This window comes from Poecile atricapillus, chromosome Z (genome assembly GCF_030490865.1).
Source record: "Poecile atricapillus isolate bPoeAtr1 chromosome Z, bPoeAtr1.hap1, whole genome shotgun sequence".
NCBI classification, from domain to species: domain Eukaryota; kingdom Metazoa; phylum Chordata; class Aves; order Passeriformes; family Paridae; genus Poecile; species Poecile atricapillus.
In genome coordinates this window covers 613,989-641,742 of record NC_081289.1, presented here as the reverse complement: position 1 = coordinate 641,742, position 27,754 = coordinate 613,989, and the positions used below count along the sequence as shown (strand labels likewise).

Sequence of the window (27,754 nt, the reverse complement as noted above, 5' to 3'; positions counted from 1 at the left end):
TTCTCCTTCTCCTTCTCCTTCTCCTTCTCCTTCTCCTTCTCCTTCTCCTTCTCCTTCTCCTTCTCCTTCTCCTTCTCCTTCTTCTCCTTCTCCTTCTCCTTCTCCTTTCCCTCCTCCTGCAGCAGACAGGGGTTGTGCTAGGGCATGGTGGCTGTGTGCCTGGGGGTGTCTGGCTGTCCCTGTCCCCTGTCCCTGTCCTGTCCTTGTCCTGTCCCTGTCCTGTCCCTGTCCCTCTCCTGTCCCTGCCCTGTCCCTGTCCGTGTCCTGGTGGCTCTGGTGACACGGGGTGTGTGTTCCCTTGCAGAGGACGATCTCTCTGGGAGCAGGGGACAGGCAGGTGATCCAGACCCCCATCAATGACTCTCTGCCCGTCAGCAGCTGCAGCGTGGCCCTGCTCTTCCGCCAGCTCGGTGAGACGTGTCCCCACTCTGTCCCCACACTGTCCCCACACTGTCCCTGTGTCCCCACACTGTCCCCGTGTCCCCACACTGTCCCCACACTGTCCCCATGCCACCCGGGGTCCCTGGGGGTCACCTCCCACAGGAGCCTCCCCAGCCCTGCTGTGCCATCCCTTTTCCAGGAGGGTGGAATTGGGGCTGGGGTCTGGAGGAGCAGCCCGGGGCTGCCACTGGCCTCGTGCCCCCCGGGAAGGGTCACTCTGTGTCCCCAGGGAAGGGTCACTGTGTCCCCAGGGTCACTCTGTGTCCCCAGGAAAGGTCACTCTGTGTCCCCAGGAAAGGTCACTCTGTGTCCCCAGGGTCACTCTGTGTCCCCAGGAAGGGTCACTGTGTCCCCAGGGTCACTCTGTGTCCCCAGGAAGGGTCACTGTGTCAGGGGTCTCTGGGGGGTGTCAGGGGTCTCTGGAGGTGTCAGGGGTCTCTGGGGGGTGTCAGAGGGTGTCAGGTGTCTCTGGGGGGTCTCTGGGGGTGTCAGGGGGTCTCTGGGGGTGTCAGGGGGTCTCTGGGGGGTCTCTGGGTGTCTCTGGGGGGTGTCGTGTGTCCCCCCCAGCTCCTGATCCCACTGCTGTTCCCTGCCCAGGCATCACCAACGTGCTGTTCCTGTTCTGCGCGGCGCTGACGGAGCACAAGATCCTGTTCCTGTCCAGCAGCTACCAGCGGCTGACAGACGCCTGCCGGGCCCTCCTGGCCCTCATGTTCCCCCTCAAGTACAGGTGAGGGTGTCCCTGAGCCTCCAGCTGTGCCAGCTGTGCCAGCTGTGCCAGCTGTGCCCCTGGCCCACCCTCAGTGCCCCCCAGGCTCTGGGCAGTAACTGGGAATCTCCCAGCCCTGCCTCCCTCTCCCAGGCCAAGCGGGCTCTGGAACTGGGGGCAGTGCTGGAAAATGTTCTGTCCTTCCTGGGCAGCAGGGACAGGAGCCAGGGAACCATGGAGCTGTGCCAGGGGAGGGAGAGGATGGAGAGCAGGAAAGGTTCTTCCCCAGAGGGTGCTCCCCAGGGAATGGGAACGCTCCAGGAGCATTCGGACACCGCTGCCAGGGATGGCCGGGCAGGGCCAGGAGATGGACCCATGATCCCTGTGGGTCCTTTCCATGAGCAGGAGCGAGCAGTTCCCAGCAGTGTCAGTGGTGGCCAAGCCAGCGTTGGAGACTCCTGTGGGATGGCTGGAACCCCGCTGTCCCCAGGGAGCTGGGGATGTCCCACAGGGATTGGGAACCCTGGCAGCTCTGCAGTGACAGATGGGCTGAGGGTCCTGCTCTCCAGGCCGGCCTGGCCTCCCCAGGCTGTCCCAGAGGAACCTTCCTTTGCACACAACTGTGGAATCCCTGAGCTTGGAAAAGCCCTCCAGGGTCACCCAATCCAAGCTGTTCCCAATCCCCTCCTTGTCCCCAGCCCAGAGCCCTGAGGTGTCCAGGAATTCCTTGGACAGGGATGGGCACTGCAAACCTCCCTGGTCAGCCCCTGCCAGGGCCTCGCCCCCTTTCCATGGGGGATTTTTCCTGAAATTCTTCTTTTGGAGTTAATGGCTCTGCTGGAAACCTTTTCCTTGGTCAGACTTTGATTGTAACCCCAAGGCCAGACAGGGATCATATTGTGGAATCCTGGGATGGTTTGGGATAGAAGGGACCCCCGAGCCCCCCCAGTGCCCCCCACACCTCCCACTGGCCCGGGCTGCTCCCAGCCCCAGGCTCCAGCCTGCCCTTGGCCACTGCCAGGGATCCAGGGGCAGCCACAGCTGCTCTGGCAATTCCAGCCCAGCCAGCAATTCCCAATTCCCAACATCCCAACATCCAGCCCTGTCCTCTGGCACTGGCAGCCATTCCCTGCCTCCTGTCCCAGTCCCTCTCATCCTTTGGGATCTCTGTGTGGCCAAGCTGCCCTGGAGGGACTGGGGGTGCCCGGGGTACCCTGGCCCAGCTCCGGGGCAGGGATGCTGTGGGGCTGGGATGCTGTGGGGCTGGGATGTGGGGCAGGCTGGGATGCTGTGGGGCTGGGATGTGGGGCAGGCTGGGCTGGCTGCAGTGGGGCTGGGATGTGGGGCAGGCTGGGATGTGGGGCAGGCTGGGCTGGCTGCAGTGGGGCTGTGCTCGGGGCTGGTTCTGAGGCTGTTTCTGGTTGCAGTTTCACCTACGTGCCCATCCTGCCCGCCCAGCTCCTGGAGGTGCTGAGCACACCCACCCCCTTCATCATCGGCGTCCACTCCATCTTCCAGTCCGAGACCCAGGAGCTGGTGAGGCCACATGCCCTGTCCTGGGGGACAGCTCTGGGGACAGCTCCGTCCATCCTGGGGACAGCTCTGGGGACAGCTCCGTCCATCCTGGGGACAGCTCTGGGGACAGCTCCGTCCATCCTGGGGGTGCCCAGGGCCACGGGCTCCGTGTGCTCTGTCCGGGGTCCCACAGGAGCCAGAGGGAATGGCTGGGAACAGAGGGAATGGCTGGGAGCAGAGGGAATGGCTGGGTTTTGTGGGAATGGCTGGGAGCAGAGGGAGTGGCTGGATCCATTGGGAATGGCTGGATTCATTGGGAATGGCTGGATCATGTGGGAATGGCTGGGTCCCTCTCCTGTCACGTGTCCCCTTGTCCCCTCATGAGGGATCCCAGTGTATCCTTGGATTTGGGGACAGGATGGGACCCAGGGACTGCCGAGGGCTCAGGGGAGGTGGGGACAGCTCTGTGTCCCCTGGGGGAGGTGACACTGGGATCAGCAGTGTCCCCCTGCTGTCCCCACAGCTGGATGTGGTGATCGCTGACCTGGACGGTGGCACTGTCAATGTCCCCGAGTGTGTGCACATCTCGCTGCTCCCGGAGCCGCTGCTCCAGCAGACCCGGGAGGCGCTGTCCATGGTGAGTGTCACCATTCCCATTCCACAACATTCCCAGTTCCCTGGGAATGGCACAGCCGTGTGGGGAGCTGGCAATGGAGCTGCTCTGCAAGCGGGATTCCTGCCTTGGGGTGCTGCCCCTTCCTTGGGGTGCTGCCCATTCCTTGGGGTGCTGCCCATTCCTTGGGGTGCTGCCCCATGCCTTGGGGTGCTGCCCCATTCCTTGTGGTGCTGCCCCATTCCTTGGGGTGCTGCCCTTTCTTGGGGTGCTGCCCCATTCCTTGGGGTGCTGCCCTATTCCTTGGGGTGCTGCCCCATTCCTTGGGGTGCTGCCCTATTCCTTGGGGTGCTCCCCATTCCTTGGGGTGCTGCCCCATGTCTCGGGGTGCCATCCATGCCTTGGGGTGCTGCCAGCATCATCCAGCCAGGATGGGGCCTGAGCTGGGTGTTCTCCTTGGGCAGGTCCTGGACCCGGAGCTGGAGGTGGCCGACCTCGCCTTCCCCCCTTCCACCATTTCCGCCTCTTCCCTCAAGATGCAGGTGAGGGGTGGGAGGGAGAGGGTCCCTGGGTGAGGGGTGGGAGAGAGAGGGTCCCTGGGTGAGGGGTGGGAGGGAGAGGGTCCCTGGGTGAGGGGCTGTTCCTGGGTGAGGGGCTGTTCCCATCCCAGGGTGAGGGGCTGTTCCCATCCCAGGGTGAGGGGCTGTTCCCATCCCTGGGTGAGGGGCTGTTCCCATCCCTGGGTGAGGGGCTGTTCCCATCCCAGGGTGAGGGGCTGTTCCTGTCCCTGGGTGAGGGGCTGTTCCTGTTCCTGGGTGAGGGGCTGTTCCTGTTCCTGGGTGAGGGGCTGTTCCTGTCCCTGGGTGAGGGGCTGTTCCTGTCCCTGGGTGAGGGGCTGTTCCTGTTCCTGGGTGAGGGGCTGTTCCCATCCCTGGGTGAGGGGCTGTTCCCATCCCAGGGTGAGGGGCTGTTCCTGTCCCTGGGTGAGGGGCTGTTCCCATCCCAGGGTGAGGGGCTGTTCCTGTCCCTGGGTGAGGGGTTGTTCCCATCCCAGGGTGAGGGGCTGTTCCTGTCCCTGGGTGAGGGGCTGTTCCTGTCCCTGGGTGAGGGGCTGTTCCTGTCCCTGGGTGAGGGGTTGTTCCCATCCCTGGGTGAGGGGCTGTTCCCATCCCTGGGTGAGGGGCTGTTCCTGTCCCAGGGTGAGGGGCTGTTCCTGTCCCTGGGTGAGGGGCTGTTCCCATCCCAGGGTGAGGGGCTGTTCCCATCCCTGGGTGAGGGGCTGTTCCCATCCCTGGGTGAGGGGCTGTTCCCATCCCTGGGTGAGGGGCTGTTCCCATCCCTGGGTGAGGGGCTGTTCCCATCCCTGGGTGAGGGGCTGTTCCTGTTCCTGGGTGAGGGGCTGTTCCTGTCCCTGGGTGAGGGGCTGTTCCCATCCCTGGGTGAGGGGCTGTTCCTATTCCTGGGTGAGGGGCTGTTCCTGTCCCTGGGTGAGGGGCTGTTCCCATCCCAGGGTGAGGGGCTGTTCCTGTCCCTGGGTGAGGGGCTGTTCCCATCCCTGGGTGAGGGGCTGTTCCCATCCCTGGGTGAGGGGCTGTTCCCATCCCTGGGTGAGGGGCTGTTCCTGTCCCTGGGTGAGGGGCTGTTCCCGTCCCTGGGTGAGGGGCTGTTCCCATCCCTGGGTGAGGGGCTGTTCCCATCCCAGGGTGAGGGGCTGTTCCTGGGTGAGGGGCTGTTCCCATCCCTGGGTGAGGGGCTGTTCCTGTCCCTGGGTGAGGGGCTGTTCCTGGGTGAGGGGCTGTTCCCATCCCTGGGTGAGGGGCTGTTCCTGTCCCTGGGTGAGGGGCTGTTCCTGGGTGAGGGGCTGTTCCTGTCCCTGGGTGAGGGGCTGTTCCTGGGTGAGGGGCTGTTCCCATCCCTGGGTGAGGGGCTGTTCCCATCCCAGGGTGAGGGGCTGTTCCCATTCCTGGGTGAGGGGCTGTTCCTGTCCCTGGGTGAGGGGCTGTTCCCATCCCTGGGTGAGGGGCTGTTCCCATCCCAGGGTGAGGGGCTGTTCCCATTCCTGGGTGAGGGGCTGTTCCTGTCCCTGGGTGAGGGGCTGTTCCCATCCCTGGGTGAGGGGCTGTTCCCGTCCCTGGGTGAGGGGCTGTTCCCATCCCAGGGTGAGGGGCTGTTCCCATCCCTGGGTGAGGGGCTGTTCCTGTCCCTGGGTGAGGGGCTGTTCCTGGGTGAGGGGCTGTTCCCATCCCAGGGTGAGGGGCTGTTCCCATCCCAGGGTGAGGGGCTGTTCCTGTCCCTGGGTGAGGGGCTGTTCCCATCCCAGGGTGAGGGGCTGTTCCTGTCCCTGGGTGAGGGGCTGTTCCCATCCCTGGGTGAGGGGCTGTTCCTGTCCCTGGGTGAGGGGCTGTTCCTGGGTGAGGGGCTGTTCCCATCCCTGGGTGAGGGGCTGTTCCTGGGTGAGGGGCTGTTCCCATCCCAGGGTGAGGGGCTGTTCCTGTCCCTGGGTGAGGGGCTGTTCCTGTCCCTGGGTGAGGGGCTGTTCCTGTCCCTGGGTGAGGGGCTGTTCCTGTTCCTGGGTGAGGGGCTGTTCCCATCCCTGGGTGAGGGGCTGTTCCTGGGTGAGGGGCTGTTCCCAAGGCCATGCCATCCCTCGTGCACCCTTCCAGCCCCGTGTTGCCCCAAGGCTCCTGGCCATGCCTGGATCCTGCAGTGCCATGGGCTCTGCATTCCCGGCCGGGCTGGAGCACTCGGGGAATGTTTGGGGGTCCCAGAGCTGTGGAGCTCCCCCCTCCTCCCCGTGCAGCTGCTGGGGGACAGAGCTGTCCCTCTGCCCTCACCCTGGGGTTGATCCCATGCTCAGGGGAGATTCCTGTCCCCATCACTCAGCCTCATTCCCTGCCCTCACGCCGGGGTTGATCCCGTGTTGGGGGGAGATTTCTGCCCCAGGAGATTCCTGTCCCTATCCTGTGCCCCAAAGGGAATCTCAGCCTCGTTCCCTGCCCTCACCCCGGGGTTGATCCTGTGCTGGGGGAGATTCCTGCCCCAGGAGATTCCTGTCCCCACCCTGTGCCCCAAAGGGAATCTCAGCCTTGTTCCCTGCCCTCACCCCGGGGTTGATCCTGTGCTGAGGGAGATTCCTGTCCCCACCCCTCAGCCTCATTCCCTGCCCTCACCCCGGGGTTGATCCCATGCTGGGGGGACATTCCTGTCCCTGTCCCGTGTCCCACGAGCCCTGGCTGTGCTCCCCTGCCCCAGGACAAGGAGATCCGGGCCGTGTTCCTGCGCCTGTTTGCTCAGCTGCTGCAGGGCTACCGCTGGTGCCTGCACATCATCCGCATCCACCCCGAGCCCGTCATCCGCTTCCACAAGGTGAGGGCCCAGCACGGCCGGGATGTCACTGTGCTGTGTCACTGTGTGCTCTGTCATTGTGTCACTGTGTGCTGTGTCACTGTGTCACTGTGTCACTGTGTGCTCTGTCATTGTGTCACTGTGTGCTGTGTCACTGTGTCACTGTGTCACTGGTGCCTGCACATCATCCGCATCCACCCCGAGCCCGTCATCCGCTTCCACAAGGTGAGCCCTGGAAATGGCGCTGCCTCTGCAGGCCACGGTGACATCCCAGTGTCACTGCCATGGTGACATCCCCAGTGTCCCTGCCATGGTGACATCCCCAGTGTCCCTGCTGTAGTGACATCCCTGCCACAGTGACATCCCCAGTGTCCCTGCCACAGTCACTGTGTCCTGTGTCACTGTGTCGTGTGCTGTGTCCTGTGTCACTGTGTGCTGTGTCACTGTGTCATTGTGTGCTGTGTCACTGTGTCACTGTGTGCTGTGTCACTGTGTGCTGTGTCACTGTGTCACTGTGTCATTGTGTCACTGTGTCATTGTGTGCTGTGTCACTGTGTGCTGTGTCACTGTGTCACTGTGTCACTGTGTCCCTGTGTCACTGTGTCATTGTGTCACTGTGTCACTGTGTCATTGTGTCACTGTGTCACTGTGTCACTGTGTCACTGTGTCACTGTGTCATTGTGTGCTGTGTCACTGTGTCACTGTGTCACTGTGTCATTGTGTGCTGTGTCACTGTGTGCTGTGTCACTGTGTGCTGTGTCACTGTGTCACTGTGTCACTGTGTCATTGTGTCACTGTGTCATTGTGTGCTGTGTCACTGTGTCATTGTGTCACTGTGTCACTGTGTCACTGTGTCACTGTGTCATTGTGTCACTGTGTCACTGTGTCCCTGTGTCACTGTGTCACTGTGTCATTGTGTGCTGTGTCACTGTGTGCTGTGTCACTGTGTCACTGTGTGCTGTGTCACTGTGTCACTGTGTGCTGTGTCACTGTGTGCTCTGTCATTGTGTCACTGTGTCACTGTGTCATTGTGTCACTGTGTGCTGTGTCACTGTGTGCTCTGTCATTGTGTCACTGTGTCACTGTGTCACTGTGTGCTGTGTCACTGTATGACTGTGTCATTGTGTCACTGTGTCACTGTGTGCTGTGTGCTGTGTCACTGTGTCACTGTGTCACTGTGTCACTGTGTCACTGTGTGCTGTGTCACTGTGTCACTGTGTCATTGTGTCACTGTGTGCTGTGTCACTGTGTGCTGTGTCACTGTGTGCTGTGTCACTGTATGACTGTGTCATTGTGTGCTGTGTCCTGTGTCGTTGTGTGCTGTGTCACTGTGTCACTGTGTCACTGTGTCACTGTGTCACTGTATGACTGTGTCATTGTGTCACTGTGTGCTGTGTCACTGTGTCACTGTGTGCTGTGTCCCTGTGTCCTATGTCACTGTGTCCCTCTATCCTGTGTCCTTGTGTCCCTCTGTCCCTGTATCCTGTGTCCCCCTCTATCCCCATGTCCCTGTGTCCCCATGTCCCTGTGTCCTGCCTCTGCATGCCAAGGTGACACCAGAGCCCTTCCCTTGTCCCTTGTCCCTTGTCCCTTGTCCCTTGTCCCTTGTCCCTTGTCCCTTGTCCCTTGTCCTGCCACCATGGGCCACAGGCTCAGGTCCCGTGCCAGCCCTGTCCCTGCACCCAGGTGGCACCAGGAAGGAGGTGGCACCATCCATGGCTCAGTGTCACCATCCATGGCTCGGTGTCACCATTCATGGCTCAATGTCACCATCCATGGCTCAGTGTCACCATCCATGGCTCGGTGTCACCATCCACAGCTCAGTGTCACCACCCACAGCTCGGTGTCGCCACCCAGAGCTCGGTGTCACCATCCATGGCTCGGTGTCGCCACCCAGAGCTCAGTGTCACCACCCAGAGCTCGGTGTCACCATCCACAGCTCGGTGTCACCACCCACGGCTCAGTGTCACCATCCATGGCTCAGTGTCACCATCCACAGCTCGGTGTCACCCCCCATGTCTTGGTGTTACCTCCCACGTCTCGGTGTCACCACCCAGAGCTCAGTGTCACCATCCATGGCTTGGTGTCACCCCCCATGTCTCGGTGTCACTGTCCATGTCTCGGTGTCACCCCCCATGTCTCGGTGTCACTGTCCATGTCTCGGTGTCACTGTCCATGTCTTGGTGTCACTGTCCATGTCTCGGTGTCACTGTCCATGTCTCGGTGTCACCCCCCATGTCTCGGTGTCACTGTCCATGTCTCGGTGTCACTGTCCATGTCTCGGTGTCACCCCCCATGTCTCGGTGTCACTGTCCATGTCTCGGTGTCACTGTCCACGTCTCGGTGTCACTGTCCATGTCTCGGTGTCACTGTCCATGTCTTGGTGTCACTGTCCATGTCTCGGTGTCACCCCCGTGGCTCGGTGTCACTGTCCATGTCTCGGTGTCACCCCCGTGGCTCAGTGTCACCCCCATGTCACGGTGTCACCCCCTGCTGATGGCAGTGCCTCTCCCGTTGCAGGCAGCGTTCCTGGGCCAGCGGGGGCTCACGGAGGACGATTTCCTCACCAAGGTTCTGGAGGGGATGGCCTTCGCTGGCTTTGTCACCGAGCGCGGGGCTCCCTACCGCCCCATCGACCTCTTCGACGAGGTGAGGCCTGGGGACAGCTGCTCTGGGGACCTGGGGACCTGGGGACAGCTGCTCTGGGGACCTGGGGACCTGGGGACCTGGGGACAGCTGCTCTGGGGACCTGGGGACCTGGGGACCTGGGAACAGCTGCTCTGGGGACCTGGGGACAGCTCCTCTGGGGACAGCTCTCCTGGGGACAGCTCTACTGGGGACAGCTGCTCTGGGGACCTGGGGACAGCTCTCCTGGGGACAGCTCTCCTGGGGACAGCTCCTCTGGGGACCTGGGGACAGCTCTACTGGGGGCAGCTCATCCTGGGGACAGCTCCTCTGGGGACCCTGGGGACAGCTCATCCTGGGGACAGCTCTACTGGGGACAGCTCTCCTGGGGACAGCTCTACTGGGGACAGCTCTACTGGGGACCTGGGGACAGCTCCTCTGGGGACAGCTCTCCTAGGGACAGCTCCTCTGGGGACCTGGGGACCTGGGGACCTGGGGACAGCTGCTCTGGGGACCTGGGGACAGCTGCTCTGGGGACCTGGGGACAGCTCTACTGGGGACAGCTCTACTGGGGACCTGGGGACAGCTCCTCTGGGGACAGCTCTCCTAGGGACAGCTCCTCTGGGGACCTGGGGACAGCTCATCCTGGGGACAGCTCTCCTGGGGACGCTGGGGACAGCTCCACTGGGGACAGCTCCTCCTGGGGACAGCTCTCCTGGGGACGCTGGGGACAGCTCCACTGGGGACAGCTCCTCCTGGGGACAGCTCTCCTGGGGACCTGGGGACAGCTCCACTGGGGACAGCTCCCCTGGGGACAGCTCTACTGGGGACAGCTCCTCTGGGGACCCTGGGGACAGCTCATCCTGGGGACAGCTCTACTGGGGACCCTGGGGACAGCTCCTCCTGGGGACAGCTCCTCCTGGGGACCCTGGGGACAGCTCCTCTTGGGGACAGTTCCTCCTGGGGTTCTCCAGGCGGGATGTGCCGTGTCCCTGCCGTGTCCCCGCTGTGTCCCTGCCGTGTCCCTGCCGTGTCCCTGCTGTGTCCCCGCTGTGTCCCCGCTGTGTCCCTGCCGTGTCCCCGCCGTGTCCCTGCCGTGTCCCTGCTGTGTCCCTGCTGTGTCCCCGCCGTGTCCCCGCCGTGTCCCTGTCGTGTCCCCGCCGTGTCCCTGCTGTGTCCCTGCCGTGTCCCTGCCCTGCAGCTCCCCTGTCCCCCCCTGGTCTCCAGCTCGTGGCCTACGAGGTGAAGCGCATGAAGGCGGAGGAGGGGAACAAGCAGAAAATCCTGAGGCACATCAAGGAGCTGGCGGAGAAACTCTACAAGAACGTGAGTGCTGGAGCCCCAGGGTAGGAGGGGATGGGCTGGGGGGGCTGGGGAGCAGTCCTGGTCACTCTGCAGGGACAATGTGGTGATGGATGCTGTCCCTCCTGGTGTGCTCAGACACATCCTGACATGCCCAGGGGTCCTGGGATTCCCTGGTTTTATAGGATCACAGAATCCCAAAATCCCTGGGGCTGGAAAAGCCCTCCCAGCCCATGGAGTCCCAGCTGTGCCCGAAGCCCACCTTGTCCCCTGAGTGCCACCTCCAGGAATTCCCTGGACACCTCCAGGGATGGGCACTGCAAACCTCCCTGGGCACTTCCAGGGCCTGACCCCCTTTCCATGGGGAAATTCCTGCTGCTGCCCACCCTGAGCCTGTCCTGATCCACCCTGAGCCTGTCCTGGCCCACCCTGAGCCTGTCCTGGCCCACCCTGAGCCTGTCCTGGCCCATCCTGAGCCTGTCCTGTGCCACCCTGAGCCTGTCCTGGCCCATCCTGAGCCTGTCCTGGCCCATCCTGAGCCTGTCCTGGCCCACCCTGAGGTCTTCAGTGGCACCCAAAGCTCCCCAGGAGCCTGGGCTGGCTGGCACAGAGCTCCTGGTGGCCCTGGGCTCATGACTGTGTGTCCCTGCTGCTGGGGGGAGCAGATCCCAGTTCCAGGATCAGATCCCAGTTCCAGGATCAGATCCCAGTTCCAGGATCAGCTCCCAGTTCCAGGATCAGATCCCAGTTCCAGGATCAGATCCCAGTTCCAGGATCAGACCCCAGTTCCAGGAGCAGATCCCAGTTCCAGGATCAGATCCCAGTTCAGTTCCAGGATCAGACCCCATGCCAGCAGGGCTGATCTGTCCCCGTCCCCCAGGAGAACCCGTACCCCGCGGTGACGATGCACAAGGTGCAGAAGCCGTCCGAGGGTTGTCATCTGAGATCCCAGTTCCAGGATCAGACCCCATGGCTAGGAGCAGATCCCAGTTCTGGAATCAGAATCAGTTCCAGGATCAGATCCCGATCCCGAGGGTGATCTGTCCCCATCCCCCAGGAGAACCCGTACCCCGCGGTGACGATGCACAAGGTGCAGAAGCCATCCGAGGGTTGTCACCTGCGGCTGCACCAGCGGCCGTTCCCCCGCCTGGACGAGGGCACGGTGCAGTGGATCATCGACCAGGCCACGGCCAAGCTGCAGAGCGCCCCGCCCGCCGTCAGGGCCGAGAAAAAGTGCATGGTGCCCTCGGGACCCCCCATCGGTGTGTGGGGATCTGGGGGGGTCAGGGGAGCCCAGGACCCCCCACTGGTACAGGGGATCTGGGGGGTGTGGGGATCCCGGGACCCCCCATTGGTGTGTGGGGGTCTGGGGGGTGTGGGGACCTCGGGACCCCCCATTGGTGTGTGGGGGTCTGGGGGGTGTGGTGAACCTGGGACCCCCCCACTGGTACAGGGGATCTGGGGGGTGTGGGGACCTCGGGACACCCCATTGGTGTGTGGGGGTCTGGGGGGTGTGGTGAACCTAGGACCCCCCATCGGTATGGGGGGGTCTGGGGACCCTGGGGACCCTGGGACCCCCCACTGGTACAGGGGATCTGGGGGGTGTGGGGACCTCGGGATCCCATTGGGGTGTGGGGCATGGAGGGATCTGGGAGGCCATGGTGCCCTCCAGACCCCCCATCGGTATGGGGGGGTCTGGGTGGTGTGGGGAGCCCGGGAGCCCCCATCAGTATGGGGGTCTGGGGGGTGTGGTGAACCTGGGACCCCCCATCGGTACGGGGGGGACTGGGGACCCTGGGGACCCTGGGACCCCCCACTGGTACAGGGGATCTGGGGGGTGTGGGGACCTCGGGACCCCCCATCAGTATGGGGGGATCTGGGGGTGTGGGGAGCCCGGCACCCCCCATTGGTATCGGGGTCTGGGGGTTGTGGTGACCCTGGGACCCCATTGGGGTGTGGGGCATGGAGGGATCCTGTCCTGGGGGGCTGTGGGAGGGAGTGGAGCCCCATGGGTATGTGGGGCAGGGGGAGACCCTGCTTTGGGGGGCTGTGGGAGGGAGTGGTACCCTTGGGACCCCCTATGGGTGTGTGGGGGACCCCATGGTCACATCACAGGAGCTGAACATGGGGAGAGAGCAGCTGTGACCCCCTTGGGGTCCCAGCACCCCTGGAGCCCCCTGGTCACTCAGAGAGGGGGTGACACCCCAATCCCCACGAGGGACTCAGGTCCCAGCACCCCTGGAGCCCCTGGTCACTCTGAGAGGGGGTGACACCCCAATCCCCACAAGGGGGCTGGTCCCAGCACCCCTGGAGCCCCCTGGTCACTCTGAGAGGGGGGACACCCCAATCCCCACAAGGGACTCAGGTCCCAGCAGCCCTGGGCTGAGCGGGATCTGTTCCCAGCTGCCATCCTGGAGCGCAATGGGAACGCCCTGGCCAACAGCGCCCGGCGCCTGGAGGTGGTCAGGAACTGCATCTCCTACGTCTTCGAGAACAAGATGCTGGAGGCCAAAAAGGTGAGGGGGGCTGGCCTGGGGGGTGCAGAGGATGTTCCCTGTCCTGGGCCCAGCTCCTGCTGGGTGGGTCAGGGTCAGAAAGTTGTGGAATCACAGTTAGTGAGGCTGGAAAATCCCTCTGAGCCCATCGAGTCCAGCCAGGGCCAGCGCTGACCCTGTCCCCAAGTGCCACCTCCACACAGAAATCCCTCCAGGGGTGGGCACTCCAAACCTGCTGGGCAGCCCCTTCCAGGGCCTGGCCACCCTTTCCATGGGGAAACTCCTCCTGATGTCCAACCTGGCACAGCTTGGATCTGTTCCCTCTCCTGGGAGCAGAGCCCACCTCAGTAACAGGACCCTGGAGCTGTTTGGATTGGCAATCCCTCTGGCACCATCAAATCCCACCACTGGCCCATGATCCCCCTCTGGCACCATCAAATCCCACCACTGGCCCATGATCCCCCTCTGGCACCATCAAATCCCACCACTGGCCCATGATCCTCCTCTGGCACCATCAGATCCCACCAGTGACCCATGATCCTCCTCTGGCACCATCAGATCCCACCAGTGACCCATGATCCTCCTCTGGCACCATCAGATCCCACCAGTGACCCATGATCCTCCTCTGGCACCATCAAATCCCACCACTGACCCATCATCCCATTCCAGCTCCATCAAATCCCACCAGTCCCCAGCACTGAGGGGTCACCACAGACCCAAGATCCCCTTTTGGCACCATCAGATCCCACCACTGACCATGATCCCCCTTCAGCACCATCAGATCCCACCAGTGACCCAAGATCCCCCTTCAGCACCATCAAATCCCACCACTGACCCATCATCCCCCTTCAGCTCCATCAAATCCCACCAATCCCCAGCACTGAGGGGTCATCACTGACCCAAGATCCCCTTTTGGCACCATCAAATCCCACCACTGACCATGATCCCACTTCAGCACCATCAGATCCCACCACTGACCCATCATCCCCCTTCAGCTCCATCAAATCCCACCAATCCCCAGCACTGAGGGGTCACCACAGACCCAAGATCCCCTTTTGGCACCATCAAATCCCACCACTGACCATGATCCCACTTCAGCACCATCAGATCCCACCACTGACCCATCATCCCCCTTCAGCTCCATCAAATCCCACCACTGACCCATCATCCCCCTTCAGCTCCATCAAATCCCACCAATCCCCAGCACTGAGGGGTCATCACTGGCCCAAGATCCCCCTTCAGCACCATCAAATCCCACCAGTGACCCAGGATCCTCCTCTGGCACCATCAAATCCCACCAGTGACCCATCATCCCCCTTCAGCACCATCAAATCCCACCAGTGACCCATCATCCCCCTTCAGCACCATCAAATCCCACCACTGACCCAAGATCCCCCTTTTGGGGAGCCCTTGGCTCTGAGATCCAGGAGAACACTGAATTGCACACAACATGAAATTTCTGGGCGTGTTTTCATGGTGATCCGTGAAAAAAACTGTTAAAGTTGGTTAAAAACCTAAAAAGTGAGAGTTTTCTTAAGTCACTGAGTGAAAAAGTTTAGAGTTTAAACCAGTTTAGAAAGCAGAAGATGAAGGATTTAGAGCGTTGTCTCCTTTCCTTCTTCTTCATTTTCTTCTTCTAGAGGTTTTGGGTAGTAGTAGGTGATTGGATAGAAAACAATCATTAAGAAAAATAATTTATGTGTGTATAGTTAATTGGATAAAAATAAATATAAAGATAAAAAGGCTGCACGGTTCAGGGCCGTTTTGTGCCATCAGAGCCCAAAGTGTGCCAGGCTGTAGAGATTTAAACTCGTGCACAAAGTCTGGAGAGATCTTGGAGAGACCTGCCAAGCTTTGTGATAACACCCTAATTAACAAGATCCTAACGAGTTCTGACCCAGAGAACTGAGATGAACCAAACCAAACTCCAGAGCAGCTGAGCTCAGAGAAGCTGAGAAATCCAGATAACATCTTAATTAACAAAATCCTAACGAGTTCTGACCCGGAGAACAGATAAACCAAACTGAACTCCCTGTGAGGGAGTGTCCCAGAGGAGCTCAGCTCAGAGAAGCTGAGAAATGCAGGAGTGAGGAGCAGTTTTGTGATCAGATCCTAATTAACAAGATCCTAATGAGTTCCGATCCGGAGAAATGCAGGAGTGAGGAGCAGTTTTGTGATCAGATCCTAATTAACAAGATCCTAACGAGTTCTGACCCAGAGAACTGAGATGAACCAAACCAAACTCCAGAGGAGCTCAGCTCAGAGGATCTGAGAAATCCAGGAGTGAGGAGCAGCTTTGTGATCACATCCTAATTAACAAGATCCTAACGAGTTCTGACCCAGAGAACTGAGATGAACCAAACCAAACTCCAGAGGAGCTGAGCTCAGAGAAGCTGAGAAATCCAGATAACATCCTAATTAACAAAATCCTAACGAGTTCTGACCCGGAGAACAGATAAACCAAACTGAACTCCCTGTGAGGGAGTGTCCCAGAGGAGCTCAGCTCAGAGGAGCTGAGAAATCCAGGAGTGAGGAGCAGTTTTGTGATCAGATCCTAATTAACAAGATCCTAACGAGTTCTGACCCAGAGAACTGAGATCAGCAGAACTCCAGAGGAGCTCAGCTCAGAGAAGCTGAGAAATGCAGGAGTGAGGAGCAGCTTTGTGATCACATCCTAATTAACAAGATCCTAACGAGTTCTGACCCGGAGAAATGCAGGAGTGAGGAGCAGAATGAGGAGAAGCAGGTTTAGAGTTGCAGAGGACACCCCGTAATTCCCATTCCCATTTCCCCAGCTGTTTCCAGCTGTGCTGCGCGCCATGAAGGGCCGGGCGGCGCGGCAGTGCCTGACGCAGGAGCTGCACCTGCACGTGCAGCAGAACCGCGCCGTGCTGGACCACCAACAGTTCGACTTCGTCATCCGCATGATGAACTGCTGCCTGCAGGTAGGGCAGGGCTGGGGGGCTCCTTCTGTCCCCTGGGGCGCGGTGTCACTGCTGGTGTCACCACCGGTGTCACCCGCTCACTGGTGTCACCCGCTCACCGGTGTCACCTGCTCACCGGTGTCACCCTGCTCATCAGAGTCACCACCGGTGTCACCCGCTCACCGGTGTCACCCTGCTCACTGGTGTCACCACTGGTGTCACCCGCTCGCCGGTGTCACCACTGGTGTCACCCGCTCACTGGTGTCACCTGCTCACCGGTGTCACCTGCTCACTGGTGTCACCCCGCTCATCGGTGTCACCTGCTCACCGGTGTCACCCTCTCACCGGTGTCACCACCGGTGTCACCTGCTCACCGGTGTCACCCCACTCACCAGTGTCACCACTGGTGTCACCCCGCTCACCGGTGTCACCCGCTCATCGGTGTCACCTGCTCACCGGTGTCACCCCGCTCATCGGAGTCACCACTGGTGTCACCTGCTCACCGGTGTCACCCGCTCACCGGTGTCACCCGCTCACTGGTGTTACCCCACTCATCGGTGTCACCTGCTCACCGGTGTCACTCGCTCACTGGTGTCACCTGCTCACCAGTGTCACCACTGGTGTCACCCGCTCACCGGTGTCACCCTCTCACCGGTGTCACCATTGGTGTCACCCCGCTCACTGGTGTCACCCGCTCATTGGTGTCACCCGCTCACCGGTGTCACCCTCTCACCGGTGTCACCCTGCTCACCGGTGTCACCTGCTCACCGGTGTCACCTCACCAGTGTCACCCGCTCACTGGTGTCACCCCGCTCATCGGTGTCACCCGCTCACCGGTGTCACCATTGGTGTCACCCCGCTCACCGGTGTCACCACTGGTGTCACCTGCTCACCGGTGTCACCCGCTCACCGGTGTCACCCTCTCACCGGTGTCACCCCTCTCACTGGTGTCACCCCTCTCACCGGTGTCACCCGCTCACCGGTGTCACCACTGGTGTCACCCTCTCACCATTGGTGTCACCCGCTCACCGGTGTCACCCGCTCACCGCGCTCCTCCTCCCGCAGGACTGCACGGCCACAGACGAGCACGGCATCGCCGCCGCTCTGCTGCCGCTGGTCACGGCCTTCTGCAGGGTGAGTGAGCCCTGCTCCTGCCCCACAGGTTCTGCCCCACGGGTTCTGCCCCACGGGCTCTGCACCATGGGTTCTGCCCCACGGGCTGTGCCCCACGGGCTCTGCCCCATGGGCTCTGCCCCACGGGCTGTGCCCCACAGGCTCTGCCCCACGGGCTCTGCCCCACAGTGTCTGCCCCACAGGCTCTGCCTCACAGGCTGTGCCCCACGGGCTGTGCCCCACAGGCTCTGCCCCACAGGCTCTGCCTCACAGGCTGTGCCCCACGGGCTGTGCCCCAAAGGGAGCCCTCAGCATCCCCCGGGGGGCAGAGCCTGCAGGAGGGGACCCCTCAGGAGCTGTGGATCCTGCCCAGAGCCTCCAGCCCAGACTGGGCGAGGCTGCCAGGGAGCAGCTGTGGGAACGGAGTGGATCTGGAAGGGATCCCATGGGCTGGGGGTGGCTCTGGAAGGGATCCCATGGGCTGGGGGTGGCTCTGGGATGGATCCCATGGGCTGGGGGAACCTCTGGAAGGGATCCCATGGGCTGGGGGGTGGCTCTGGGATGGATCCCGTGGGCTGGGGTGATCCTGTGGAGCAGCTGTGGGATGGGGATGGCTCTGGATGGATCCCATGGGCTGGGGGGTGGCTCTGGGATGGATCCCATGGGCTGGGGGGAGCCTCTGGGATGGATCCCATGGGCTAGGGGGTGGATCTGGGATGGATCCCGTGGGCTGGGGTGATCCTGTGGAATGGATCCCACGGGCTGGGGTGATCCTCTGGAGCAGCTGTGGGATGGGGATGGCTCTGGAAGGGATCCCATGGGATGGGGATGGCTCTGGGATGGATCCCATGGGCTGGGGGGAGCCTCAGGGCTCTGGGTGGGCTCTGAGCAGGAGGATTTTCAGGGAATGCTGCAGGAGCTCTGGTGCTGAGCCCTGCCTGCCCAGCCCATTCCCAGTGGCTGGCTGGAGGAGCAGGGATACCCGAGTGGAGAGCTCGGCACAAAGGGTTTGTTCAGATGTTCAGATGGACTTTCCCACCTCCCTGCACAGAAACTGAGCCCTGGCATCACCCAGTTCGCCTACAGCTGCGTGCAGGAGCACGTGGTGTGGACCAACATCCAGTTCTGGGAGGCCATGTTCTACTGCGACGTCCAGAACCACATCCGGGCCCTGTACCTGGACAGCGCCGAGGAGAACCACACGGAGCAGGTGGGAGGGGGACCAGGAGAGCTCCCAGGAGAGCTGGGGCTCCCCATGGAGTTATGGAATCCTGGGATGGGTGGGAATGGACCCCCGAGCCCCCCCAGTGCCCCCCACACCTCCCACTGGCCCAGGCTGCTCCCAGCCCCAGGCTCCAGCCTGCCCTTGGCCACTGCCAGGGATCCAGGGGCAGCCCCAGCTGCTCTGGCAATTCCAGCCCAGCCAGCAATTCCCAATTCCCAATTCCCAACATCCCACCCCCATCTCCCCTTTCCCAGGGAATTCCCTCCATTCCCTCTCTCCAGCCCTGCCCCGGCTCCGCTCCAGGAAGGAATTTTGGGATCCAGGGGTTTCCCTGGGAATCTCAGCACTTCCCTTTCCCAGCCCCAACTTCCAGAAAAATCCCTCGGGATGGATTCAGAGCCTCCCAAATCCCAGAATGGTTTGGGATGGGATCCAGGGACCTTCAATCCCATCCCATTCCAATCCCACCATCCCAGGCTGCTCCAAGCTTTCCTTGGCCATTCCCGGGATCCAGGGGCAGCCACAGCTGCTCTGGCAATTCCATTCCAGCTGTCCCCCAGTTCTGGGAGATCCCAGTGGGATCCAAGCAGACAACCCCCATCTCCTCCCCCCTCCCCAGGAGAGCCCGGAGGAGCCTCAGGAGGCCAAATCGGCTCTGGAGATCGCGTCGGAGCAGCTGCGGCTGTGGCCCACCATGAGCCGGGAGAAGCAGCAGGAGCTGATCCAGAAGGAGGAGAGCACGGTGTTCAGCCAGGCCATCCACTACGCCAACAGGATGAGCTACCTGCTGCTGCCCCTGGACACCAGCAAGAACCGCCTGCTCCGCAGCTCCGGCCTGGGCGACGTGGAGAGCGTCAGCAACAGCTTCGTCACCAACAGGTGACCCAGGGGACAGCCGGGGACACCGCGGGGGGATGGCCCTGCTCGCTGCGGGTGGCTCCGAGGGTTCTTTCCAGCCCCAGCCACGCTGGGATTCCGGGATTGTGTCGGGACTGAGGCGGATTGGGGTGCCCAGGGGGGGTTCTGGGAGTGGGGGCTCTCCTGGGGCTGGCAGGAGTGGGAGCAAGCTGGGACTCCTGGCAGGAGTGGGAGCTCTCCTGGGATCAGATCAGGAGTGGGAGCTCTCCTGGGATTGGATCAGGAGTGGGAGCTCTCCTGGGATCAGATCAGGAGTGGGAGTTCTCCTGGGATCAGATCAGGAGTGGGAGCTCTCCTGGGATTGGATCAGGAGTGGGAGCTCTCCTGGGATCAGATCAGGAGTGGGAGCTCTCCTGGGATTTGTATCAGGAGTGGGAGCTCTCCCGGGTCCGTGCGGGGAGTGCCCCTGGCCGGGCTGTTCCTGGCTGAGCTGTTCTTGGTGGGGCTGTTCCTGGTGGGGTTGTTCCCAGTCAGGCTGTTCCTGGTGGGGCTGTTCCTGGTGGGGCTGTTCCATGCCCGACTGTTCCCAGCCCGACTGTTCCTTGTGGTGCTATTCCTCGCCTGGCTGTTCCTGGTGGGGTTGTTCCATGCCCGGTTGTTCCATGCCCAGCTGTTCTTGGTGGGGTTGTGCCCAGCCCACCTGTACCATGCCCGGCTGTTCCTGGCCTGGTTTTTCCTGGTGGGGTTGTTCCATGCCCAGCTGTTCCCAGCCCGCCTGTTCCTGGCTGGGGCTGTTCCTGGTCCAGTTGTTCCCGGCCCACCTGTTCCTGGTGGGGCTGTTCCTGGCTGGGGCTGTTCCCAGCCTGGCTGTTCCTGGTGGGGCTGTTCCATGCCCGGCTGTTCCTTGTGGGGCTGTTCCCGGCTGGCTGTTCCCGGTGGGGCTGTTCCCAGTGAGGCTGTTCCTGGTGGGGCTGTTCCCAGTGAGGCTGTTCCCGGTGGGGCTGTTCCCATCCCGCCTGTTCCTGGTGAGGCTGTTCCCATCCCGCCTGTTCCCAGTGGGGCTGTTCCCAGCCCAGCTGTTCCTGGTGGGGCTGTTCCCATCCCGCCTGTTCCCGGTGGGGCTGTTCCCATCCCGCCTGTTCCTGGTGGGGCTGTTCCTGGTGGGGCTGTTCCTTGTGGGGCTGTTCCCAGCCCGGCTGTTCCTTGTGGGGCTGTTCCCGGCTGGCTGTTCCCGGTGGGGCTGTTCCCAGTGAGGCTGTTCCCGGTGGGGCTGTTCCCATCCCGCCTGTTCCTGGTGAGGCTGTTCCCATCCCGCCTGTTCCCAGTGGGGCTGTTCCCATCCCGCCTGTTCCCGGTGGGGCTGTTCCCATCCCGCCTGTTCCCGGTGGGGCTGTTCCCATCCCGCCTGTTCCCGGTGGGGCTGTTCCCATCCCGCCTGTTCCTGGTGGGGCTGTTCCCATCCCGCCTGTTCCCAGTGGGGCTGTTCCCATCCTGCCTGTTCCTGGTGGGGCTGTTCCCATCCCGCCTGTTCCCGGTGGGGCTGTTCCCATCCCGCCTGTTCCTGGTGAGGCTGTTCCCATCCCGCCTGTTCCCGGTGAGGCTGTTCCCATCCTGCCTGTTCCTGGTGGGGCTGTTCCCATCCCGCCTGTTCCTTGTGGGGCTGTTCCCATCCCGCCTGTTCCCAGTGGGGCTGTTCCCATCCCGCCTGTTCCCGGTGGGGCTGTTCCCATCCTGCCTGTTCCTTGTGGGGCTGTTCCCATCCTGCCTGTTCCCGGTGGGGCTGTTCCCATCCTGCCTGTTCCTTGTGGGGCTGTTCCCATCCTGCCTGTTCCCGGTGGGGCTGTTCCCATCCTGCCTGTTCCCGGTGGGGCTGTTCCCATCCCGCCTGTTCCCGGTGGGGCTGTTCCCATCCCGCCTGTTCCCGGTGGGGCTGTTCCCATCCCGCCTGTTCCCAGTGGGGCTGTTCCCATCCCGCCTGTTCCCAGTGGGGCTGTTCCCATCCTGCCTGTTCCTGGTGGGGCTGTTCCCATCCCGCCTGTTCCCGGTGGGGCTGTTCCCATCCCGCCTGTTCCTGGTGAGGCTGTTCCCATCCCGCCTGTTCCCGGTGAGGCTGTTCCCATCCTGCCTGTTCCTGGTGGGGCTGTTCCCATCCCGCCTGTTCCTTGTGGGGCTGTTCCCATCCCGCCTGTTCCCAGTGGGGCTGTTCCCATCCCGCCTGTTCCCGGTGGGGCTGTTCCCATCCTGCCTGTTCCTTGTGGGGCTGTTCCCATCCTGCCTGTTCCCAGTGGGGCTGTTCCCATCCCGCCTGTTCCTTGTGGGGCTGTTCCCATCCCGCCTGTTCCCGGTGGGGCTGTTCCCATCCCGCCTGTTCCCGGTGGGGCTGTTCCCATCCCGCCTGTTCCCGGTGGGGCTGTTCCCATCCCGCCTGTTCCCAGTGGGGCTGTTCCCATCCCGCCTGTTCCTGGTGGGGCTGTTCCCATCCTGCCTGTTCCTGGTGAGGCTGTTCCCATCCCGCCTGTTCCTGGTGGGGCTGTTCCCATCCTGCCTGTTCCCGGTGGGGCTGTTCCCATCCCGCCTGTTCCGGTGGGGCTGTTCCCATCCCGCCTGTTCCCGGTGGGGCTGTTCCCATCCTGCCTGTTCCTTGTGGGGCTGTTCCCATCCTGCCTGTTCCCGGTGGGGCTGTTCCCATCCCGCCTGTCCCGGGCTGACGCGCTCCCGTTTCCCTCGGGAAGCATCGCGGGCAGCGTGGCCGAGAGCTACGACACCGAGAGCGGCTTCGAGGACGCCGAGAGCTCGGACGTGGCCAACTCGGTGGTGAGGTTCATCAACCGCTTCGTGGACAAGGTGTGCACCGAGAGCGGCGTCACCAACGAGCACCTCAAGGGGCTGCACGTCATGATCCCGGGTGAGGACACGGCCACCGGGGCTGCGGGGACAGCGGGGACAGCGGGGGACAGCAGGGGACAGTGGGGGACAGAGGGGGACAGTGGGGACAGCAGGGGACAGCTGGGGACAGCAGGGGACAGAGGGGACAGCGGGGGACAGTGGGGGACAGGGAACGGGGGAATTGGGGCAGGTGGGGTTGGGTGGGGTTTGGGTGGGGTTTGGGAGGGGCAGGTGGGGTTTGGGAGGGGTTTGGGAGGGGTTTGGGTGGGATTTGGGGACAGGACAGGTGAGATTGGGACAGGACAGGTGGGATTTGGGGACAGGACAGGTGGGATTTGGGGACAGGACAGGTGAGATTGGGACAGGACAGGTGGGATTTGGGGACAGGACAGGACAGGTGGGATTTGGTCAGGACAGGCGGGATTGGGGCAGGACAGGTGGGATTTTGTGCAGGACAGGTGGGATTTGGGGTAAGGACAGGTGAGATTTTGAGGCAGGACAGATGGGATTTGGGTGGGGTGTGGGGACAGGACAGGACAGGTGGGATTTTGGGACAGGACAGGTGGGATTTTGGGACAGGACAGGTGAGATTGGGACAGGACAGGTGGGATTTGGGGACAGGACAGGACAGGTGGGATTTGGGGACAGGACAGGACAGGTGGGATTTTGTGCAGGACAGGTGGGATTTGGGGTAAGGACAGGTGGGATTTTGGGACAGGACAGGTGGGATTTTGGGACAGGACAGGACAGGTTGGATTTTGGGGCAGGACAGGTGGGATTCAGGCAGGACAGATGGGATTTGGGGACAGGACAGGTGGGATTTGGGTGGGATTGGGGCAGAACAGGCGGGATTTTGGGGACAGAACAGGTGGGATTTGGGTGGGGTGTGGGGACAGGACAGGAGGGATTGGTGTAGGACAGGTGGGATTTTGGGACAGAACAGGTGGGATTGGTGTAGGACAGGTGGGATTTTGGGACAGAACAGGTGGGATTGGTGTAGGACAGGTGGGATTTTGGGACAGGACAGGTGGGATTGGTGTAGGACAGGTGGGATTTTGGGGACACAACTGACTCCCTGTGCCACAGACATCGTGCAGATGCACATCGAGACCCTGGACGCCGTGCACAGGGAGAGCAAGCGGCTCCCTCCCATCCAGAAGGTGGGAACACCCTGCAGGGCTGGGAGGGGGTCCTGGGGGCTCCGGGACCCTCCCCACGAGCCCCCCCGTTGTTCCCCCAGCCCAAGCTGCTGCGGCCCACGCTGCTGCTGGGGGAGGAGTGCGTGCTGGAGGGGCTCCGCGTGTACCTGATGCCCGACGGGCGCGAGGAGGCGGCGGGGGGCAGCGCCGGGGGACCCCCCCTGCTCCCCGCAGAGGGGGCCGTGTTCCTCACCACCTACAGGATCATCTTCAAGGGGACCCCCACGGACCCCCTGGGTGAGGGGCTGAGCCTCGGGAAACGGCCCCGGGGATGCCTGGGGGGCATGGGGGGAATGGGGGGGGTCAGGGGTCCTTGGGGGGCATGGGGGGGTCAGGGATCCCTGGGGATGGGGAGGTCAGGGGTCCCTGGGGATGGGATCTGGTCAGGGGTCCCTGGGGATGGGATTTGGTCTGGGGTCCCTGGGGATGGGATCTGGTCAGGGATCCCAGGGATCAGGGGTGGTCAGGCGTCCCTGGTGATGAGATCTGGTCAGGGATCCATGCGGAGGAGGGTCAGTGATCTCAAGGATCAGGATCAGTGATCCCCAGGGGATCCAGGATCAGCGATCCCCATGGATCAGGATCAGTGATCCCAGGAATCAGGATCAGTTATCCTGGGGACCCAGGGCTCTGTTCCTGGCCGCTGTGTCCTCTGGGCCATGGAGGGACAGTCCCCTGGCCAGGGCAGGGTGGGTGTGACCGGCTGTGTCCCCTGTCCCCTGGGCCATGGTGGGACAGTCCCCATGGCCAGGACAGGGTGGCTCTGGACGGTCCCCATGGCCAGGACAGGGTGGCTGTGACCAGTTCTGTCCCCTGTCCCCTGGTGGGACAGTCCCCATGGCCAGGGCAGGGTGGCCCAGTCCCCATGGCCAGGGCAGGGTGGCCCTGGTGACCGGCTCTGTCCCCTGGTGGCCCGGTCCCCATGGCCAGGGCAGGGTGGCCCTGGTGACCGGCTCTGTCCCCTGGTGGCCCAGTCCCCATGGCCAGGGCAGGGTGGCCCTGGTGACCGGCTCTGTCCCCTGGTGGCCCAGTCCCCATGGCCAGGGCAGGGTGGCCCTGGTGACCGGCTCTGTCCCCTGGTGGGACAGTCCCCATGGCCAGGGCAGGGTGGCCCTGGTGACCAGCTCTGTCCCCTGGTGGGACAGTCCCCATGGCCAGGGCAGGGTGGCCCTGGTGACCGGCTCTGTCCCCTGCCCAGTGGGGGAGCAGGTGGTGATCCGGTCCTTCCCCATCGCCGCGCTCACCAAGGAGAAGAAGATCAGCGTCCAGGCACAGGCGGATCAGTTCATCCAGGAGGGACTGCAGCTGCGCTCCTGCACCTTCCAGGTGACACCTGGGGACAGCTGGGACAGCTGGGACACCTGGGGACACACCTGGGGACACCTGGGGACACCTGGGGACACCTGGGGACACTTGGGGACATTTGGGGACACCTGGGGACACCTGGGGACATCACAGCACAGCCCCTGTGGATCACTGAGGGTGGAGACCACCAGGGATGGGACATTTGGTGACATTTGTTGACATTTGGTGACATTTTGAGGATATTTGGTGACATTTGGTGACATTTTGAGGTCATTTGGGGACATTTGGGGACATTTGTTGACATTTGGTGACATTTTGAGGACATTTGGTGACATTTGGTGACGTTTTGAGGATAATTGGTGACACTTGGTGACATTTTGGTGACGTCTGGTGACATTTGAGGATATTTGGTGACACTTGGTGACTTTTGGTGACATTTGGTGACATTTTGAGGACATTTGGTGACATTTTGAGGACATTTGGTGACATTTTGGTGACATCTGGTGACCTTTGAGCTGGGACAGAGCTCTGAAGCCGCAGCCCCCGCGGGAGGAGCGGCAGTCGGGGGCTCCGGGGGAACGGGAACGCAGCGATGGCCCCGCCACTCCCGGCTGGCTCCATCCTCTGTCCCCTGTCACCTCCCCCGGTGTCACCTCCCTGGTGTCCCCACAGCTGCTGAAGATCGCCTTTGACGAGGAGGTGGCCTCGGACAGCGCCGAGATCTTCCGGAAACATCTGCACAAGCTGCGCTACCCCCAGCACGTGCGCGGCACCTTCGCCTTCACCGCGGGCCAGTCGCCCAAGCCGGCCATGCAGGCCAAGGCCAAGGACAAGAACCCCTCGCTCAGGTGACACAACAGGACAGGGGTGACACCTGAGGGGGCCTCTGTGCTTGGGGACACCGCTCCTGTCACCCGGTGTCACCCAGGGGAGGGGCACGGGGAGCTGAGCCCGCCTCAATCACAGCCAGCCTGGGGATCAGAGAATCTGCAGGGATGGAAAAACCTTCCCAGACAGTGATTCCAGACATTCCCTGTCCCTGTCCCCAAAATCCTTCCCAGACAGTGATTCCAGACATTCCCTGTCCCTGTCCCCAAAATCCTTCCCAGACAGTGATTCCAGCCATTCCCTGTCCCTAAAAACCTTCCCAGACAGTGATTCCAGACATTCCCTGTCCCTAAAAACCTTCCCAGACAGTGATTCCAGACATTCCCTGTCCCTAAAAACCTTCCCAGACAGTGATTCCAGACATTCCCTGTCCCTAAAAACCTTCCCAGACAGTGATTCCAGACATTCCCTGTCCCTAAAAACCTTCCCAGACAGTGATTCCAGACATTCCCTGTCCCTAAAAACCTTCCCAGACAGTGATTCCAGACATTCCCTGTCCCTGTCCCCAAAATCCTTCCCAGACAGTGATTCCAGACATTCCCTGTCCCTGTCCCCAAAATCCCTCCCAGTGATTCCAGACATTCCCTGCACTGGGTGACTTGGGGACATTGTCCTGCAGTGCTGGGTGACGTGGGGACATTGTCCTGCAGCGCTGGGTGACTTGGGGACATTGTCCTGCAGCACTGGGTGACCTGGGGACATTGTCCTGCAGTGCTGGGTGACTTGGGGACATTGTCCTGCAGCGCTGGGTGACATGGGGACATTGTCCTGCAGCACTGGGTGACTCAGGGACATTGTTCTGCAGTGCTGGGTGACGTGGGGACATTGTCCTGCAGCGCTGGGTGACGTGGGGACATTGTCCTGCAGCACTGGGTGACGTGGGGACATTGTCCTGCAGCACTGGGTGACCTGGGGACATTGTCCTGCAGCGCTGGGTGACGTGGGGACATTGTCCTGCAGCACTGGGTGACTCAGGGACATTGTCCTGCAGTGCTGGGTGACCTGGGGACATTGTCCTGCAGCGCTGGGTGACGTGGGGACATTGTCCTGCAGCACTGGGTGACTCAGGGACATTGTCCTGCAGCGCTGGGTGACTCAGGGACATTGTCCTGCAGTGCTGGGTGACCTGGGGACATTGTCCTGCAGCACTGGGTGACTCAGGGACATTGTCCTGCAGTGCTGGGTGACCTGGGGACATTGTCCTGCAGCGCTGGGTGACTTGGGGACATTGTCCTGCAGCACTGGGTGACGTGGGGACATTGTCCTGCAGCACTGGGTGACGTGGGGACATTGTCCTGCAGCACTGGGTGACGTGGGGACATTGTCCTGCAGCGCTGGGTGACCTGGGGACATTGTCCTGCAGCACTGGGTGACTCAGGGACATTGTCCTGCAGCGCTGGGTGACCTGGGGACATTGTCCTGCAGTGCTGGGTGACTCAGGGACATTGTCCTGCAGCACTGGGTGACCTGGGGACATTGTCCTGCAGCACTGGGTGACTTGGGGACATTGTCCTGCAGCGCTGGGTGACGTGGGGACATTGTCCTGCAGCACTGGGTGACCTGGGGACATTGTCCTGCAGCACTGGGTGACTCGGGGACATTGTCCTGCAGCGCTGGGTGACGTGGGGACATTGTCCTGCAGTGCTGGGTGACTTGGGGACATTGTCCTGCAGTGCTGGGTGACTTGGGGACATTGTCCTGCAGTGCTGGGTGACGTGGGGACATTGTCCTGCAGTGCTGGGTGACGTGGGGACATTGTCCTGCAGCGCTGGGTGACATGGGGACATTGTCCTGCAGCGCTGGGTGACTCAGGGACATTGTCCTGCAGCGCTGGGTGACTCAGGGACATTGTCCTGCAGAGCTGGGTGACGTGGGGACATTGTCCTGCAGCGCTGGGTGACTTGGGGACATTGTCCTGCAGTGCTGGGTGACTTGGGGACATTGTCCTGCAGCACTGGGTGACCTGGGGACATTGTCCTGCAGTGCTGGGTGACTTGGGGACATTGTCCTGCAGCGCTGGGTGACATGGGGACATTGTCCTGCAGCACTGGGTGACTCAGGGACATTGTTCTGCAGTGCTGGGTGACTTGGGGACATTGTCCTGCAGCGCTGGGTGACGTGGGGACATTGTCCTGCAGCACTGGGTGACTCAGGGACATTGTCCTGCAGTGCTGGGTGACCTGGGGACATTGTCCTGCAGCGCTGGGTGACGTGGGGACATTGTCCTGCAGCACTGGGTGACTCAGGGACATTGTCCTGCAGTGCTGGGTGACCTGGGGACATTGTCCTGCAGCGCTGGGTGACTTGGGGA

At 62.1% G+C, this 27,754-nt stretch overlaps 1 protein-coding gene across 2 annotated transcripts in view; it reads left to right on the top strand.

The window, feature by feature from the left end:
• Nucleotides 1-27,754, top strand: part of LOC131573845 (myotubularin-related protein 5-like) — a 105,871-nt gene that overhangs the window by 54,593 nt on the left and 23,524 nt on the right. For both annotated transcript variants that reach the window (XM_058828132.1, XM_058828131.1), the window contains exons 6-24: nucleotides 305-410; nucleotides 1,039-1,171; nucleotides 2,578-2,686; nucleotides 3,189-3,302; nucleotides 3,743-3,820; nucleotides 6,531-6,644; nucleotides 9,144-9,272; nucleotides 10,476-10,574; nucleotides 11,608-11,812; nucleotides 12,954-13,066; nucleotides 15,841-15,990; nucleotides 17,035-17,103; nucleotides 18,134-18,292; nucleotides 18,927-19,186; nucleotides 21,898-22,070; nucleotides 23,138-23,211; nucleotides 23,292-23,487; nucleotides 24,449-24,576; nucleotides 25,228-25,403. In XM_058828132.1, coding sequence (XP_058684115.1) covers nucleotides 305-410; nucleotides 1,039-1,171; nucleotides 2,578-2,686; nucleotides 3,189-3,302; nucleotides 3,743-3,820; nucleotides 6,531-6,644; nucleotides 9,144-9,272; nucleotides 10,476-10,574; nucleotides 11,608-11,812; nucleotides 12,954-13,066; nucleotides 15,841-15,990; nucleotides 17,035-17,103; nucleotides 18,134-18,292; nucleotides 18,927-19,186; nucleotides 21,898-22,070; nucleotides 23,138-23,211; nucleotides 23,292-23,487; nucleotides 24,449-24,576; nucleotides 25,228-25,403 — 2,585 coding nt within the window. The remainder of the gene's footprint in view (nucleotides 1-304; nucleotides 411-1,038; nucleotides 1,172-2,577; nucleotides 2,687-3,188; nucleotides 3,303-3,742; nucleotides 3,821-6,530; nucleotides 6,645-9,143; nucleotides 9,273-10,475; nucleotides 10,575-11,607; nucleotides 11,813-12,953; nucleotides 13,067-15,840; nucleotides 15,991-17,034; nucleotides 17,104-18,133; nucleotides 18,293-18,926; nucleotides 19,187-21,897; nucleotides 22,071-23,137; nucleotides 23,212-23,291; nucleotides 23,488-24,448; nucleotides 24,577-25,227; nucleotides 25,404-27,754) is intronic.